The sequence below is a fragment of the Cinclus cinclus genome, chromosome 3 (genome assembly GCF_963662255.1).
Source record: "Cinclus cinclus chromosome 3, bCinCin1.1, whole genome shotgun sequence".
Taxonomy (NCBI): Eukaryota; Metazoa; Chordata; class Aves; order Passeriformes; family Cinclidae; genus Cinclus; species Cinclus cinclus.
The window spans coordinates 104,473,701-104,493,007 of NC_085048.1; the positions used below are offsets into that span (position 1 = coordinate 104,473,701).

Here is a 19,307-nt window from a genome sequence, read left to right on the forward strand (position 1 = left end):
ATGAGTCGTGGATTCTCAGAAAACAATAACTTCCCCTATGACAACAACCAAATGGTTTTGGATATGATCCTGTGTTCCCTAGTTGGTGTTCCTCAGCCTATCAACTGGGACAGTGTGGCAAGGCTGGTTCCAGGATATACATCCAAAGAAGTGAGTGCACTAATAAAATATTTTGTATTCTCTAAGCAATACTTTATGGAGAAAGGAACATTTCTGGGGGGAGGGAGAGGGAGGAAAATTGAAGGTAAGGGTTTTGTTTTGATTTTTTTTTTTCCAAAGTAATTTGCACCTAATTGAAAACGTTGAATGTGCAGTAGATTGGGGGGGGGTGCTTATTTTATTTTGTTTCTGTAGAACCTGAGCACTGAAATTGCATTCTGCATTGTATTTCCTTAGAACTCATACAGAGTAAGAATAAAAATTACTGGAAAGGAAAAATTAAAATGTGGAATTAACAAAAGGTAGCTGTGCTACTGCATTCCAAACTCCATAGCTAAGACTTGGATGAAAAGGATGCCAGTACCCACTAACCCTGTGCAGGTTGTAGTATCCTTACTAGGAAACATAATAACTCTCTATGTTTGTTGTTAACAACTCTAAATGAGAAGGGGTTACAGATCTGTATTAGGTAAAGGGTGCAGTTGCTTCTTTTTTTGATCCTACAAGATGTGGATTTTCTTTTTCTTTGGTGGGAGTAGAGATGGAACAACCTCTGTATACTTCTCTTTCTGGATTGCTGAATTTCTAGGTGAAATAGTCTTCTTTTTATTATAATAATAATTCTGACTTTTTAATTTCTGAGAGGTTATAAGCTAAGAAAAGAAAATGTCTTTTGCCCTTGTGATTCAGCAAAGCTGAGAGAAAAGAAGCCAGTGGTCTTTACTTTCTTGCAAACCTAATCCAGTGTGTCAGCTCACATTTATAGCAGTGCTATTGAGCATTGCTGTAACCTTGTATTTCGAACATAAAAGTGAAGGATTGGGTGTAGAAGCTTCTGTGGAATGTTACTGCCTTTCAAGTGCTTGGCAGCATGCTTGGGGACATCTCTGCTGTTCAGCTTTCAATGTGTGGACAGCATTGCACATTAAGCAAATACAATAACAATATCCATGAGCCTTCTCATATTAATTCATATGTTTGATTAGTACATGTCTGATTACTCTGTTTGTAAAGAACTAAATATGTGGAGTCCCTGTTTAAGGCAGTTACATGAAAGCACAGATATTCCTTTATTTATCTCTTGTATGTATGTCATTAACATCACAAATTTGAGACACCATGACTATCAGAAGGGCATCCCTGTATGCCCCTGGCCCAAAGGGCCACTGGCATAAAGTAATGTCTGTTAACCCAAAATAAATAAATAAAACCAGCTGCTAATGGAGCCCAACACCTATGTCACAGGAGGAGCATCTGTAGAATTAAGTTGATTTATTTGTATGTGCAAGTTACCTCTGTGCAGGACTTTGCTGAACCAAACCTATAATTGTGATTGTGTTGGTACAAATTAACAGAATGGAAATACTTTCTAGTTAATTAAAAACAGGGTATGGGAAGCTTATAGAATTGCAGTGGAAATCAGCAGTCCCTTTTGTCCCCATTGGAATGGAGGTCATGAAGTAAAAGAATAATAGTTGTGACTCAGTTTCTATAGCCACTCTTAACAACATTTGACCATGTTTATGGTAAAAGAACTACTTAAAAAATGTGAATTCAAACTCCCTGTAATTTTCTCTTTGAAAACTGGACTTAAAAAATAACAGGGTTGAAGGAAATGGAAGTTGAAACAGGTTCTACTTATTTTTTTTCTGTTATAGGATTCAATTACAGTAGCTATTATTTTACTGTGCTTTTATATACTGATGCCACTAACTACATGAAAGCATTTATGAGTTTGATATCAGTAACTGTTCACATACAAAACTGTGCAATACAGCATCCATCTCAAATCATAGTTACTAAATATGTGCTGAAAGCTACTGCTTCATTGTCCTATCATTTAATCTTGTGACAGTGTGCAAAAAGGTTTGATGAACTAAAAGGCAGTGGAAGTTCACCTGTTGACAACCAATATAATCCCCTGATGGCTGCTGGTGGGAGTCCTGTGGAAACTTTAGCTACGTACATCAAATCCTCCTTGCTCGATACACAGACAGAGTTTGAGGAGCCTGCTATTGGGCAGGATTCCATTACTATAACTGGTATGTTTTTAGTCATTCTGAACTATATTGGCTTTGATAATCAGTATGTGCATGCTTCTGTCCTGAGTGGTTATGTCCACACAAGAATAATAGTCATTCATCTTTGGGGAGTTAAGTATGAATAGAATGCATACAACAAAGCATTCGCCATTAGTTTAGTTTACGAATCAATGTTTGCTGGGGTATTTTTGGTAACTTGTCCTTCCAAGAGGCATAAATTCTGCTGAATTCTGTTTAGGATTTTTTGTGGTATGCTTTTAACCCTACAGCCATTTTAACTCATGTTAAGCAGCATTATTGAAATAACTGGAGAATATTGTGAAGAAAAGCTGCAGGAAGCTGAGGAGTTGATCCCTTTAGGGCTTCCTCTCCCAGCTACAAGCCCTGTGTTTGCCATGGATACATGGGTACTGAGGAGGTGAGCAAAATGTAGCTAATTTTTGCTTCAAGACAATCTTGAGATGACATAAAATGTGTCTTAGTCAATTATGTGTCCAGTAATTATTGAGCAGAAGAGGACCAAACCCAATCGTTGTAAATTCAATCATAGCACAATTAAATATTGCTAACAATTCCTTTAGTACCACTTTCTGTCAGAAATTGTAATTAATTGTGTGAGTGTTATTCTCTGATTTTCAGTACAGAGATGTTCCAGTGACTTTAGAACTTGGTAAACATATTTGCATGAGAAATTTTCTTCAGTGATGAATAAATAATTCCTGTGTTAAAAATTAAGACAACAGTGAAGCGTTTAAACTACGTGTTCTCTGTTAAAATCCTTCACTGCAGCTTTCACTGTCTTCTTTGCAGCAGAAAAACAGCTGTTTGAACTTTGAATAAAGTGTTTTTAATAACTCTAATCAAGGGATAACAATACTGGAAAACTGTATATGGAGTGTCAAGACTGAAAGTGCTTCCCATCAGCTTTCAATTTTGTGGTTCCATGCCTGATGTGGGATAAATGTTGCTGGCACCCACAGATCCTTGTTTACAGGATTAGCTGCATCCCAGTAGGCAGTTAACAAGCTAACTTTGCTTTGGAACTTCTTAGACAATTAATGCATGTTTTCTTTTTAACAGTGGAATACATGTAATGAGTATTAATGTAGCTAAGTCCACTACTGTAGTGTTTCCTTCAAGAAGATGCTAGCCTGAGATTATTCTGTTTTCTTTGTGACTTTGGGTAAATCTTTTTCCATGTTTGGTTGTAATTTTTTGATATGAAATTATGGTAATTAATCTTTTTTCTGTCGCAGGCTCAGGTGAATTCACCTTCTTAGTATTTATGAGGTACTTCTACATTTCAGAATTGGGGATTTGAGACAATCCTATTTGTAAATTATTTTTTTAATTAATTGCTTCCTAGTAGATTTATTCACATTAGCTTATTGCTAGAATCAAGAATTTTGGGTCTGATTGCATTTGTTTGTAGTCATGAGTAACAGCAAGAAAAACCAAATCAGACCATACTCGTTCTGAGCTGGTTTCTGGGTTTGGCTGAGTTTTAAAAGCTCACTTAATACTTGCTAGTTATAAGGCAAACTGCTGGTTAAGTCCCTCTGACTGCATGTCATAACAGTAAACAAGCACGGAGGATAGCCTTTTACCAAGTATTTGTTGCAAAGTTTCGAAAGTTAATCTGTAAGCTTTGGAGGGGAGGAAAAAGAGATAGGAAGAAATGCACGGTGAAAGTTCAGGCGTCGCCATTAATTTGGCTGTGCTGCATATTCTTGTCAGCCTTATTGCCTTCAATAAATCACTTCACCGTGTTCACAGTGAACTTGTTAATATATGTGTAGACCGAACTCTCATACCATGTATTTCCACAGTCCCTTCTTTTAAAACTCACACCTTTCATTCCAACTCAGCAATCACCTTTGATTCTCACCTGCAGTGAGGATGGCTGCCCAGAAAGCTGTGGCTGGAGCAAACCTTTCCAAGGTTTCACTGGGAGTGAATCTGTTGAGTGAATCTTCCCCTTCTGCTAATTATGCTCCCTCTACTAAAGCCCTGTTAAGACTTAGCTTTAGCTGCACGTTTGGAGAAAGTTGTTTCTTCTGCCTCTGGTGCAGTAATTTTGCTTTCCTGAAAGGCACAAGTGCTGTGTTCTGAGCCATGTAACTTTTGCTGTCAGTCTGCTATAGTTATTCTGCCATTAGGTGAAGAGGTCTGGCTCTGTAAACTTCTTCAGCCTCTTGCATTACTCAAGAAGGAGATGATGTTTCTGGAACTCTCAGAAATAAGAGAGAACGGCATAATCATGGAAAGTCACCACCTTAAGGGTTTTCAGTGGAAGACGGATATATGCCCTTCCATCATTAAAAAAAGATAATGATCTTTCTGACTTTAAGCGGATCATTGAAGTTTCACATTGCAGTAATCCATTCAGAGCTGGAAAACACATTCATTGTTTTAACCCTTGATCCAGAACTCAGTGGATTTGGTGACTGAACTCCTGAACTTCACTAGGCTGTTGTGTGCACTTCCACTGTTTGTAGCACCTTTGTGAAGATGAGCTGTTTGAAGTGCATCTGTCCTTTGTTCCTGGAACAACCTCAGTGATGAAGCTCTGGGACCGGGCAGATTTCCTGGTCTGTTCTCTTTGAGCATTGTTTGATATGATCAGCTGGTTTAAGCCACATGTGGGAGAACTTTAGCAAAAACAAACACATCCTAAGAGTCTTCTGTGCTTCTGTTTGGAAGCTGCTTATTTCCAAAGCAGGCACACATGATGAGTAAGGAGTGGGACTGGTCTCCCAAGTTATGTCCTGGCAGAAGCTTTGATGCACCAGGGACTTAGGAGCCAAAGCAGACCAGAAGAGCTAAATGAATGGGTCACATTCCCAGAAGGAAGTGCCGAAGGCTGTTCAGTGTTGAGCCAGGAGTGATCTGGATTTGTAGCCAAGTGTCTGGGCAACTCAGCAATGGTGCTGCTGTGAGTTCCCATGCATGGCACTCAGAGCAGGAGTCTGGATTGTTTAGCAGCCCTTGTGGAAGCAGATTTGTTGCTAGCTGTGCCATTGCTCCACCATGACAGTCGTACTTCAGCCGCATTTCCAAGATGCTGAAGAGCAAAAGATGAGGAGGTTTTGTTCTAATGCAGCCTTTTTCCCTTACATTGAAGGAAGGCCCAGTGCAGCCTCCACCAGGAGTTGTTCTTCAGAATCTGAGAAAGGTCCTGTACATAACAATGGAGAAAGTACTGATGAAACCCAGGGGTAAGAAGAGTTTCGTGTGTTTGTTATCTCGGGGGTTTGTTGAATTGAAACAAGAACAGAACAGAAAGATGTGTAAATTGCTGAAATTTATCTACTACCAGAAGGAAAACAGCTGGAAACGGCCTAATAAATGCTGTAAGAAATTTGGAAACCATCCATTGCTACAGAAATTCAAAGAGTTGGTTTGGGAATGTGTTGTGTGCAGTAAGATGTTTATAAATCTTTGCATGCTGTTCCTCTGGGTGGTTGATCACTGCTGGCAGTGGCAGGAATGAGAAGCATACGTGGTTTTATAAAGGAATGAAACAAGACTGATACTCAATTACACTTGAAAAAATAGTCTTGAACATAGATTCGTCCTATGCAAAAGCAGGAAAAGAAAGCTGTAAATGAAAAATTTTCCTGTGAATTCCAATAGCCATCCAGGTCACTTTATTCCCTCACATATCACTGTTTTCCACACTGTATAGTTTCACATAGAATAATGGTTTTTTGAAACCTAAGCATCTCTTTATAGAGACAGCATTTATTAATTCTAGCTTGGAGCATTTCTTAAGAAATAGAGATTTTTTTAATATGCAATAAACCAAATCTTAATTTCCACTGATGAAGATTGCTGTTATTGTCTTTGGTGTCTTAGTGATTTAGGCATCTATATATAGTTATTCTTTGAAGAAAACTAAGAAGGGAGAACAAATATCTTTCAGGTAGTATCCTATAACAAACAGGTGACAAAACTGGGGAATGGAGCTAGAAATTTTCTGTTTCTGCTCCCTTAATTAAATCACTCTGATTATGTCTAGAGGATATGCATCTGTCTTCTTCACCTATCCAAAAATAGTTTCTGTTAATGGTTAATAACTGCCATTTGTTTTCCCTCTGTTAATAAAACCCTGTTGGTGACATCAGTGTTGCGATGCATGACTCAGAGTTGGAGATGGGATTGTTGGGATTTGATGTCCTAATTGGCATAGGCTGCTAATTTGCTTTGTGGATTTTTTCCTGTGGAGGCCAAATATGGTGATCCATGTGTGTGATGAAGCCAAAAACCTCAAAGAAGATTTTGTGTGTCCTCGAGACCTTTTGATTTCAGAGATGAAATACTTTGCTGAGTATCTGTCAGTGGATGCCCAACGCTGGGAGGAGGTGGACATTTCCGTGCACTGCGATGTTCACATCTTTGACTGGCTGATAAGATATGTCAAAAGGAACTCCAAAGAGTCTGAGGCTAATGAAATGCCCACTTTAGGTAAAAGCAGATAATTTCCTTTAAGTTCATTATGTTCTATACTAATTGAAGATTAATGGTTTTGATGCAGTTCAGCCCCAGTCTGTTTCTAACTGTTGTTAGAAGAGTGTCACAACAGAGATCCTCTGGTCATTTCAGCAGATGACTCTGCTTTGCCAGCACTGACAGCTTTGAGGAGACAAAGGAGCTGAAAGTTGAAGCAATAAAAAAGCCCTAATATATTTTGAGATCTGATGTTTTTTCTTAAGACTCTTCAGACCTCTTCTGATCAAGGACATTTTTAAATGCTGGTGATTGATTTATTTTTCCTCTGCTCCCTATTGGTACAACTGCAATGTTTTCTACAATTTCAATGTAATCCAATACAATGGTAGAAGAGTCTTTGTGGATTTTGAGGCAAGTTTTTAATTTTTTAATGAGCCTTTTCTACCACACTTTAAAATATAACTCTATTCTCTTGGTTTTAATTTATAACTTCCATTGTGAAGATTATGTTGAAGAAATCTCAGATGGGTGTGATGGCTACAGGAGGAAGTTAATCTTGTGTAATTGTTTAGTCACTGTATCCATGTGAAGCCTCCTTTTCTAATTTTAATAAGGTTTCCAATTTCAATAATTTTTCCAGGTTATAGTTGTACTCTGGCCACTCGAATGGTCAACCAAAAGTTTGTTTCTTAAGATGGTTAAAAGATTCTCTATACTAGAAGATGGAATGGCAAGCTGATTGCTAAAATAATAGGTAACTTGGGTGCTAAATATGAAGAGGGAAGGATGTGATATAAAATTACAAAAAAAAAAAATCCATGTGAAGAACCCTGCCTTTGTTCTGTTGCCTTCTAGAACCATCAAATGTCATCTCAATCCTTATTTCTTCTGAGTTTTTGAAGATGGATTCATTAGTAAGTATTAACAAAGACCGATTTTTCTGGCATGAGGGCACAGTTAATTACCGGGTGTCTTAACAGCTTGTTTGTTGTGCTTTGGCTGTTACATAAACAGGTGCTGCTATGAGAACATTTTGAGGTTTTTTAACACTTTTTCAGTCCAGTAATCCAATATTTGCAGAATCTCAATGCAGTAAACCTTAGAGTAAGTTATTTCTAAATGTGATAGTGTGATCTAGAGTGCTTGTTTTCTTTCTTTTTTTACATCAATGATTTGTCTGCAATTTAGAGTCTTATTTTCCAGCTTTGTAATAAGGAATAGCTGCTAACTTTGTTGAAATGTTTGTCAGAAGTTCTGTCATTGGGGCAACCCAGAGTAAAGCACAGCTAGTAAAGCTGAGATCTGTGTGTTTTGTGTTTCTATTTTAACAAGCAATTGGCAGATTACTGAAATTTTTGGAGGAGAACATAAACTAAGTCCTGTTAATTCAGCATCTCCTTTAGGCAAATCTGAGGCTTGTTTTTTATTTTTAGGTAAAACTGAAATAGTTTTCCAAAACGCCATGCTTAAAGTCTTGAAGCAATTAGTATGGAGGTTTTTTGTCTAGAATTCCTTAACATTCATATTTCTATTTTTCCTAGGTAGAGAAATGTATTCATTATTGCCACAAAAATATGAATGCTATTGTAGCCACGCCATGTAACATGAACTGTATCAATGCTAATCTTGTTACACACATTGCTGATCTCTTCAGGCACAATGAGGTGGAAGAGCTAAAGGACAAAAGAGACAAATTTAAGAGGTAACTTTTTTGCCCTGTAATACACTTCTGGAGTCCTGTTGAGCTTTGTGATCTTATTTCATAACAGCTAAGACTGTGCATTTAGGAGTTATATAATATATGTATTTTCATGGAATGTATTTTTAATGCAGAGTATCATGGTGTGATTTCAGAATTTTATATTAAAATTATGAGCAAAAGGAAAGCTTTTATAGGAAATGAGCAAAAGGAAAAGCTACACGAGTAGCATATCTTGGGGGAATTATTCATGAATTCTCATATGGGAGCAAGGATTAGGGGGAGAAACCTTTTGTGGGATGACATGCTCTTAATTGGTAGAGAATGGCTTGGCTTCAGCATCCTGTGAACTTGGATGTTTGGACTTAGAATTCAGGATGGCTGGGAGGCTGAATAGTTGTGATGGAATGTTTTTTCATACATCAGGACCCAGTTTACTATCCAGATAAAGGCAAATTATTGGAGTGCAGACCGACACACAAGCAAGGTGAAAGTAAGGGAGAATTTTAGTCTGTAGGAATGAAGCCTTTATTTTAGAATGAAGTGCAATTTTACAGCAATATTCACTAATGTAAGGTCTTTTAGTCAAGGCAGAAGCTCGTAGTTAGTACTAGCAAGCATTTTAATAAAGGGAAAAAAAAAATCAAAGTATCACTTCTGTCACACTTGTGTAAAAATTAGATGAACAAGGTAATTGAAAGGAAAATTATATTAGAAGCTAGATTCTGTGGGTGACTTTGCTTATCAGAATATGATTGTTAATCTCAGTATACATAAAGTAATTTTCAGTATTTTTTCTAATGGGTGACTTGTGTTGCTGTCATTAATAGTAAACTTTTCTGCAAGAAGATTGAGAGACTGTTTGATCCCGAGTATGAAAATCCAGATTCTAGAGGAAATGCAGCAACTTTATACAGGTATGGTCCTTTTATATGGCTGCTTCAATAACAAGAACAGACCCCAGAAGTCCTGCTCTTATTCCAGTGCTTTCTTTTCCCCTCTCTCTCTCTCTCTTTTTTTTTTTTTTTTTTTTTTTTTAAATCTAGGTGTTGTTTATGTAAAAAGCTGCTAACCAAAGAAACTGAAAGGAGAATTCCTTGTGTACCAGGAAAAATCAACATAGACCAACACGGGAATATTGTCTATGTTCATATAAGGTAGTGGATATGTACATATCTGTTTCTTCAACTCTGATTTTGGGTGATTTTTAGAAGTACTGCATACTCAGATACATTACAAAATTAAGTCACAGATATGTAAAGAGTGTATGAAGCATCTCAACTTCTTGTATTACCTAGCAATACATGAAACAGTGTGATTATGATGATGTACTACTGAAATTCATTCAGCAGTGCTGCTGCTGAAAGGAAATGGGAAAACTGCAGCCATGATTACTGGGAGGGCTATTTTTGGGTTGCACTGCTTTAAATAGAAAATGCTTAGCTAATTCTTTCATCAGATGGCTTTAAGATGTGTGCAGTTGATGACAGATTGAATTAAATGCTGCATTTCTGCAAGGCTTTTTAGTGAAGAATAGACCCCACCATGCCAGCAAAGAAAGGCTAAAGAGTGTTTCCTAGTCTGACTTTATACAGTCAAATCAAATGCCCAACCTGCTTGAAGATTGCTGTAAATAAACTTTTCCAGTTGTTTTTCTGTTCCTGAAGTCTGTCAGAGGAGCTTGAAGGACCTGTTCAGTGTGTAAATCTGATTCATTTGGGACAGATGTTTAACTGAATTCTGTCTGTCTGATCCATGGCTGTGAACAGCTGGGTTCTCCTATTAATGAAGACCAGTCCATGTTCAGCTGCAGTTCCCTCCCTCCCCACATGCCCCTTTTAAGGAGGATGGTGGGAGATTAATGACAGGACACCTTTCTCATGAGATCTATTTTGTTCAGAACAACCAAAACAGTTCCATGTCAGGTCCCACCAGTTATTCCAAGGCGTGGAACTAATTTCTGCCTAATGTCTACATAGAAATGAATCTTGTGCCCCTGTGCTGACCTATTTAAGATAATTGGTGATTAGTCACATAAAATTCATTAATTGTATTACTTCACTTAAGGTGAGTGTATGTGGCTGCTCTGCAATTCCCAGCAGATAAATGTGCAGGGCTTTAAAGTTACTCAGAGGATTACCTAGATTCTAATTATTTGCCTTGTGCTACTTGTGGTGCTTTCCTACACAGAATGTTTCCTGAGAAGTGCTGGCCACTAATGAATTCAGGCTCTGAAGCAAATACAGTTCTATCTTTAATGATTTTAAAATAGATTTCTATTTATTGGTCCTCTAGCGGTGCCTAGAACTAACTTCCAACTGGAAGGACTGTTTGCTTAAGCCTAGGTTAGGCAAACATTTAACAAATTGTTCAGACCAGGACTTAAAATCGGGAGAAAACTTTATCTGCTCTTTCTGAAGAGAACATGCCCCACTGCAAGTTGCATATTCTGTTTAGAATTCTGAAGAGGTGTGTCTCACTTGATCACAAGGAAGGAACAAAGTCCTGTATTTTTAACACTAGAACTGCCAGGTATGTACTTTCATCAAAAGGGGATGAGTTTGTGTCTTCAAACTGTATTTCCTAGCTAAGTAATTACTGTTGTGTTGCAGATAGATAGAAGATGTTTATCTTAGCTTGTAAATTTGCAGTATATGGATCTTGAGATGAATCAAGCTCTAATTCTTGGTTAGGCATGAGTTAAGGATGTTCTGAAAAAAACAAAGACTCTTCAATCATGCTATCGATTTAGTAATCATTGTCTTACATTTTATCCCTCCTGTTGTAACTACCGGAGGCTTTTTACCAGTGTTTTCTGCCCTTTCTCCACCTTGTGGGTCTGGTGGCAGAATCAAAACAGAATCAAGACTCTGATATTTTGCTTTTTCAGAGACAAAACATGGGAAGTGCATGAGTATTTAATTGGCCTTCACGAGGAATTGAAATCCTGGCGGGATGTTTATTGGCGTCTTTGGGGGACTGTTAACTGGTTGACCTGCTCAAGATGTAACCAGGTTAGGTAATTTCACCTTGACTTGTGGTGGGTGACTTTTGGGGAGTGAAGCAGGTATTAAAGCACTTTGGAAAATACGTGGTAATCAAGTTCTGTACACATTCTTTACAGTGCACAGTTTTTACCTTCATAGGTCATCTCACCTCTCACTCTCTTTTTGCTAATGTAGACTTTCCTGTGCACTGAATTCTCCCACTGCCAGTACCATTCGCAGCCAGTTCTTTATCCAGGTGTAGCAAGTGCTCTGGGCTCAACTGGCACAGGAGTGTATCCCTGCTGTAACCAAAAAGTTCTTCGGTTTGACCCTACAATCCTCCCAAAGGTACTCCAGCTCTCCTTTGAAAGAGCAAAACACATGTTGGGGTGGGCAGCTGTATGTTAGGAAAATGGATCTTTTTCCAAAATAAGGATTGTAATTCAGAAGTTGAACTTTTGTTGTTATACTGACTAGAATCAGCTCTTCCCATTAAGTCCAGTATTTGCTATTCTCTGTATTGCAGGGCTGCAAAGTGAGGGATCATATGGTGGAGTTACCTCCAGCAAGTGAAGATGGGGATGCTTTGCCATCTCAGAGTGAAGAGGGGGATGCTTTGCCATCTCAAACTGCTCAGATTTTGAATGATCTGCTACATCATAGAGATGTCATTGTTGTTCCTTTCACTAAGGATGAGAACAGGTAAGAATAGTGCATTGTGTTACTGAAATAACTTAGCCTTCAACAGTGAGCACATGTGCTTGTTGTATTTGAGTTCTCTCCCATTTCAAAATGAGTCATAGGACTTTCTAAGGGTAACTTATTTTTAATTGTTTATGTGGAAATTGGGAAGTGAAGTACTTTTGACTTTTCAAGCAGGCTTTTAGTCACTGAACCTCCATAAGCATTCACTGCTATCTTTATATTTTAATGTATTACAATCAAAATGTTATGTGGATGACTTGGAGGTCTGTCTGCTGTCTTGATATGTGTTGAGTAAATTGAGACTGATTCTGAAGTAGTGGAACAGAAATATTTATTTTTGGTTTATGTATTTCTCTCACAGTGATTCTGGTATTGGGCTTGGTGATGACAAAGGCCTTGAATGTGATGTGCTTGTAGAACCAAATACACCATGGGGCCCCAAAACTGGAGAAATCAATGCTGTGAGTATTGATGCTTTCTCTTCCTTTTTTTCTAATAATGAGGATACTTTGAAGAAGTTCTTGAAAAACTTTTAATAAAAAATAAACACTGGCTGAGCGCTGTAGGATAGGAGAGGTACAAATAGCTGGTTGGTGATAAGGCAAAACTTTTCCCATATGTGCTGGGTATTTTTCAGTACATAACCTTCCCTCTTGTCTGGACTAATGCTTCATCAAAAAATTGGTTGTAAATATTTTTATTGCTACGCTTACTTTCACTAAAACATGAATTGACTGCATTCAATTGGTCAGTGGTTTTCAATCTACTTGGGTTTAGTCATTCCACCAAAATTTAGGATTCAAGATTGGAGGAGGCCTGGGAGTTACCAGTGCAGAGTACTGTACTGTAACATACCACTCCAATTTTTTAGAATTCCTCTCACTTTTTAATTTTAATTATTATGAGTTCTTTAACTTAAATGCCTTTTTCTGTCTTTGTGGTTACAGTTTTTGTCTCTGAAGAACTGGACTTTGCAGCTGGTTAGTGAAATATTTCATTAATTTTAAATATTTGATCTTCTGTACTAGCAGAGAACTAGCTTTGTTTTGTCTTATTTTCTAATAAATGAGACAAAAAAATGTATTTTTTGCTTTAATTTGGAGGTTGCAATAGTTTTATATATATGTAGCAATAGGGTTTTTATATAGCAATAGTTTTTACAAGAAAGTATGGTACGTGCGAAGTACTCCTTTAGAAATGAGAAATTCCTTTGAATGTTTTTATAAATGACAACAAGCCATGCTAGCACTGCATGCATCACTTATTCATAGTTTTTAGACAGAAACTTAAGTCAAAATCCAATGTTTTGAGTGTCTGTCTCTCTTGGCTGGTCTGAGATGCTTCATGTCTTCATTGTTGAGCTTCATCATTTCTCATTACTAGCCATCATTATCACTTAATTTAGATATATGTGTATATTCAAACAGTGTAAACATCAAATTACTGAACATTTCCATAATTCTGTACTGATCTGTTAGGAATTATTCACTCCTGCATCACTGAGATAGGGAACTATGCTGGATGTCAGCTCCTGCAAGACAGATTTAATGTATCATTTAATAGAAACCCAGCCTGACTTTTAATCTCTGGCTTCTCCTGGTGTTGGTTAGAAACAGCAATCACTGTTATCTGAAGAAGAGGAGTATACCACGGGCTCAGAGGTCACTGAGGATGAAGTGGGGGATGAAGAAGAAGTGTGCAAGAAACCAGGTACATCAAGTCTCTACAGTCCTCCTCTACGGAGTTATCAAATAGGGGTTTGAGGCCGCAGAAGTCTTCTGTAAGCCAATTTGGAATATTAGGTGATTCAAAAACAAAAGCCAAAGTTACTTGAACTTAATCCCTAGTTTTCCTTTGGTTAGAAAGAAATTACCCCAGTGCTCAGTGCCATCAGAAATCACTGGCAAACAAGAAAGGCTGCAACTATTAATGTCTGAGAAGTTCCTGGAATTATCAAGCACTTATTTTGCAGGAAACCCTCAAATTAATGAAATTTCTTGTAATAAATGTTGGAAGAAAATGCAGTGATTACATAACTGCTTTTCCATGCAAAAGAAAATTTGCAGATTAGTCTTTTGATTACAATTAGGAATGAATGGTTAATGTAGCTAAAATTGTCTGCATTGAAGACAAGCTTTATATGATCTAAAAAGACTTTTATTCATTTTTAATGTGATCATAAGTTTAGGAACATGGAAAGCCAAAAAAGCAACTTCTCCTTTTTCTCCCACTAATGATTCATAGGAAGAGATGCAGTTCTTTGTTCTTTTTGCCTTTACCCGAAGGGCGATTGGAATTGTATCAGTTTTTAAAAACATATAAATTTTGAAAGAAAATTTTTGTGATTTAAATTGAAAGCTGTTTGGTCTGATATTGCTCAGAATTTAGTCATTGAATTAATGTGTTAAAAAATATGGTTGGATGTGCACTTATTTTCAAATGTAAAACAATTCCGCTTTTATGTGTAATCACTCTGCATTTTAAATGCATACTTGAGTTTCTGTACATTTCTCATAGAAAAGCATTTGAATAATGTGTGTTAGCATGCCTGCAACATTAATAGAAGGAAAACAGCCTGTTAATTTCCACTATTTGTAAAGAAATAGAGGGGGAAAAATACTTTAGTAGCTCTGTAGTTGAAAAATTCCAACTACCTGAGGGTATGAATAGCCATTTCTTCCATTAGCAGGGAGAAAGGAGAAGTTAAAGAAATCCTACAGGCACCCAAAGAAAGTGGTTTCTTCACCTAGTGTTCAGAAAAGGGAGAAGCCATCTGATAAGGTAAAATCATAGCTGTGACTCCAGGCTCTCTGGCTGGCTTAAATAATGAGGACTTTTCTGTAAGTTTTGGACTCGACCTTAGAAAACAACATTAAATGTGGTTTTTTTTCTTCCAACAGTCAAGTTCCCGAGATGCTTCTCCGTTCGTGTAAGTCATTTCCAAAGCCCTTGAGAACACATTTTAGTATCTTTTAAGCCGTTCCTGATAACAGGGTTTGTACACCTTTCTCTTGCAGTGTGAGCGTGCAGCAAAACAAATGGGATGCCTCCAGGTCCCTGAGATTCAACCAAGATGCTCAAAGAGAAGATGGTCTGCTCCTGCATGAGTCTAGCTTGCATAAAGTTATTATGCAAAGAAAATGATCCAGCTAATTTTCTTAAAATTTAGTTTAGTTACACCCCTGTAGGGTGAATTGAATCTCAGATACAGCAGTGGGATTTGGGGTGTTTGTGTGATTTATGTGCTTTATTTGGAATGTCAGAGATTATAGTTGTCATCTCATGATTATAAAAGTATGCAGATATTTTTTCCTGCATCACTGTGGCATTTGTTGTCTGTGCAGATAAATAGAGAAACATCCACTTCCATCTCTTTCCCAGTCTCTCTGACTAAAAATATTCAGCATTAGACTAATTTGTTCTGCCTTTTTAATCTCTCCTGAGACTCTTGTGTGATTTTGCTGTTTTAAAAACCTCTGCCTCAAAACCATTTCGTGAGATTTTGATCTCAGTGTAAGTGCCTCAGGCTATTTCTGGTATCTGCCAAGGCTGCTGAGGCTACACCAGGATTTAGGATCTTGGTTGTACAAGGTATTTTTATGAACTAAAAAAATTACAAATTCAGTATCACTTAAGTCTGTGTTTGTATCTAATCCTCCTCAGTAGCAATGAAAACCTTTGTTCGAAATATCCCTTCTTATTTCTTACAGATCAGAGAAGAATGTCTGAGATCACAGGGCACTTAATAAAAATGAGACTAGGAGACCTTGATCGAGTCAAGTCCAAAGACAGCAAAGAAGTAAGATTTGTCCTGGCAAAATGTAGTGTTTGCAGAGTTGAAACGAGCCTTTCTTAACAAAAATATTAAACACAAATAAAATAACATCTGTTCAATACTTAAGCTAAAGAATTAATTTTATCAATTTTCATTTTGTTCCAAGCGTGATTTTTTGAGGATTAGAGCTTAAAATAATATTTAAAGTTCACTGCTTTTAAAAACTGCTCATAGAAAATAGAATGGGTTTAAAAAAATCAGTACTGGGTTATGATAATGGACAAAAGTATGCCATAGGTTGTGATGAATATTAGTGATTTTTATGGTGAGTCACTAATTACATTGAAATCATGTCAAAACTTGATTTTTTTTTTTTCCCTGGATTCCAGTATGCCGGAGGCATTTATTCTAGACTTGAAGCTCAGATAAAAGCCTCAGCACAGGTCAGTGCACGACAAACCAATGCTGAGAAGAATCCCAGGTAAGATTTTAAAATAGAAGCAAGAAAATATCATGGATTTTGGGAGTGTGGGGTGGTGGGTTTTAAAGAACTACTTGAAAGAAAAACACGCCTCATTTCACACACTTCTTATGGATCAGCTTCCACCAGGTAAAGCCATATGAGTTGTGAAAGCTTCCATTGTCCCCCAATAGAGCTGGGACAATGAAACTCTTGGAGCTGTGCTGGGGGAAGGTTCACTGCAGTTCCAACATAATTTTCTTTTTGTGAAATTACAGAAAACCAGAAAAGTTAGCCAATAGTTTTAGCCTGTTCTTTGTCTACCTTGTAGAGCAAAGCAAAAAAAAAAAAAAAAACAAACCATCAAAAACCTGCATTAATAATGTAAAAAACCCTATGCTAATAACATAAATGTATTTCCCATGTGTTTTTAACCCAGGTCAAAAGCCCGTTTTGGTCAAGGCCGTCCAACATAAGGAGTGATGGACACGCTTTAGCCAGAGTTCATTACTGCTTCTTGAAACTGCACTGCACTCTGACATATGGAGTATGCACATCTCTGAAAGCTTTCCAGTGACTTATTTATTACTTTAAGCCTTGTAAATTATTTTGTGCTATAAATGAATGCAAACCCAATAAGGTCTGTACTTATTTTAATTGTAAATATGCTGTTTCTTAAAGTTAAATTTAATTGCTTTTTTTAGGCTATTGCGTTAAGTTGCATAGAAAAAAATTTATAAATCTACAAAATTAAATTATCAGAACAACTTTATTTATTGGGGAAGACACAAACATGCCTTTTAGTATGCTAGAAATACTGAAAAGGAAAAAAGCAAGACTACTGAATTCTGAATGCAGTCAGCAGCATTAACCCAAGTCTCCTCGTGTATTTATATTTCGTTGTATTTGATGGTACATTTTTGGTCAGTTTTCTGGGGATTTGCATTTGAAGTCCGTGATAATACCTGTGACTTAGACTAGTTTAAGCAAAATTTTCATGCCTCTCTGAGGCTTCTTTATGTACATCACTCAACTCCCACTCCTCTGAAGGTGGGTAGCAGGTAGGGACTAGACCTCCAAAGATGCTCTCAGTGCCATGATGGTGCAGCATTGCATCTTGCATGTGAACCACTTGCTTTTCTTGTAGATGAAATCTATACCCATCCCTGTTCCTGACCTCTTCTGCACAGGACAGTGCTTTGTTGCCTTCTAAAACCCAAACCTTGTGATGCAAAGTAGTTCTATCTCTAACTGATGCTATGCCACTAAATATCTGAGCAGATCTGTTTTTAATTCTGCATCTTTCAACAGAGATGTATCATTACAAAGGCTTGTGCATGTAGATCTTTTGGGTCTAGTTACTTCCTGAAACCTGCCTGATTAATACTGTTTAGAAGTCAGATGCACTTTCAAGTTCTGTATTTGGAGCAATAGAATACAAATCCAGGGCTACCAAAATGAAATAATTTGCCTAGAAAATATGTTGCATATTAGCTAAGAAAATGGCAATAATAATAATAATAATAATGATGGCTGAATTCAAGGAAACATGTTCTGACTTTTAGAAACAGGTAGGAAGAGAGCTCAGGGAAAGCTTATTCCAACTCCTGGCTGTACAATAAATTGTGAGTATGGAATTAAGTCAGCAAGTTCCTGGGTGGGAGGGTGGGGTGGGGTAAGGAGATGGAGATTGATTTAAATGCTCTGTTCTCCATTTGGGCTTTTTTTGTTTATGTTGTTTCTTGATGATTTTCAGTAGGTGTTAGAAGACTAGGATAGCAATACTTGAAAATACTGCTGTCAAGGTGCAAGATTTTTACGGAAATGATTAAAAATCAGTGTTACTTGTGTGTTTTGTCCAATGCTGTTGCAAACTGGGAGCCCAGTGAAACCAACAAGCAAAGTTGGATTTCAGTGGCTTTGATTTCAGGCAGGAGTGCTGTAGCTTTGCAAGGAGTGCTTTAATCTGTATCATAAAAGATTTTGTGAATGCCTCAGGCCTGTTTACAAGTACTAATACAGTTTGAAGCACTTGTAGTCAATGTTGGAAAACTGATTGTTGTTTGTTGAAAGTATTATAAAGCCTATCAGGTATGAAAAATGCAGTAGAAAACGTGTTTTGCTACAATTTTGTGATTTCTGATAGAGGGTTGTTCCAAATTCCCATGATAAAACTGGCTATGAAAGTTGCAGGCTGCATGTGCGTGTGTTTAGTTTTCATAGAACTACTGACTAGAAGAGAAAGGAAAATTCTGCTGGTTTTGTTCTGTAGGGAAGTGCCAGTTCTACATGCCAGTATTGTTCTACCCAAAATTATTTTTGAGCGTATACAAATAATATACATGATGTGCAGTCTTATCTATTTTCCCCCAATCGCTTTGAATTTTTATCTTGTATTAATTTTGAAAATTTGTCTTGGTTTAATGGAAATAAACACTATTAATTTAAGAAGCCTGTGAGTTTTTTTATAGATGCTTTTAAGAGGTAAGTTGTGCATAAATGTTGTTTGATGGTCCCAATCGTGCATGTGTATTTGTGATTAAATTGCAGCATCCTCACACAGGCTTTTTATCTGCCAAGAGCAGGATATCATTAAATGCAAAGATACTCTAAATCTACAAGAACTTAAAACTTGATCCAGATAAAAATTCTTTTGAAGCTGGATTTAAAATTCCTCAGTGAGCTGCACTACAACTGACCCAAGTATGCAAAATGTCAGACTAAGATATGTTTTAAAAAACATTTCATGTTGCTTTGCACTACCACAGTGCAGATTGTGCCATTTAAACAATCTGTTAAATCTCTAAATACAATTGGTTTCCAAGATTCTGTTTCTAGGAGTAGCTATATGAATGTCTTGGATGTCCTGTATTTATGCAGTTGGGATATTGGGAAGGCTACAGGGTACATCCTGCTGTCACACATGGGTATAAATGAACTTACTGCACTCTGGAGCTGTGCCTGTTTCCTGGATGCCTAGAAATCTTAGAGAAAGGAACAGAATTTTAAATTCAGTCATGGCTCCAAG

At 37.2% G+C, this 19,307-nt stretch overlaps 1 protein-coding gene across 2 annotated transcripts; it reads left to right on the forward strand.

Annotated features, from left to right (window-relative positions):
• On the forward strand, positions 1–16,774 carry SANBR (SANT and BTB domain regulator of CSR). Of its 2 annotated transcripts, XM_062489426.1 has the most exons (20): positions 1–150; positions 2,015–2,201; positions 5,326–5,419; positions 6,430–6,668; positions 7,509–7,567; positions 8,195–8,355; positions 9,183–9,269; positions 9,399–9,509; positions 11,243–11,366; positions 11,535–11,687; positions 11,866–12,041; positions 12,406–12,505; positions 12,992–13,024; positions 13,655–13,754; positions 14,734–14,825; positions 14,945–14,973; positions 15,062–15,135; positions 15,755–15,843; positions 16,209–16,300; positions 16,719–16,774. In XM_062489426.1, the coding sequence occupies exons 1-20, from the start codon at positions 1–3 to the stop codon at positions 16,753–16,755; spliced, it is 2,187 nt and encodes a 728-aa protein (XP_062345410.1). In that variant the 3' UTR covers positions 16,756–16,774. The 2 variants fall into 2 exon arrangements, with proteins under 2 accessions (XP_062345410.1, XP_062345411.1); XM_062489427.1 differs by lacking the exon at positions 11,535–11,687.
• Positions 16,775–19,307: the final 2,533 nt, after the last annotated feature.

Coding starts and splice junctions, on each gene's coding strand:
- SANBR (XM_062489426.1), top strand. CDS start 1: ATGAGTCGTGGATTCTCAGAAAACAATAACTTCCCCTATGACAACAAC. Junction 2,202..5,325: donor GGATTCCATTACTATAACTG/GTATGTTTTTAG, acceptor CTTACATTGAAG/GAAGGCCCAGTGCAGCCTCC. Junction 5,420..6,429: donor AGTACTGATGAAACCCAGGG/GTAAGAAGAGTT, acceptor TTTCCTGTGGAG/GCCAAATATGGTGATCCATG.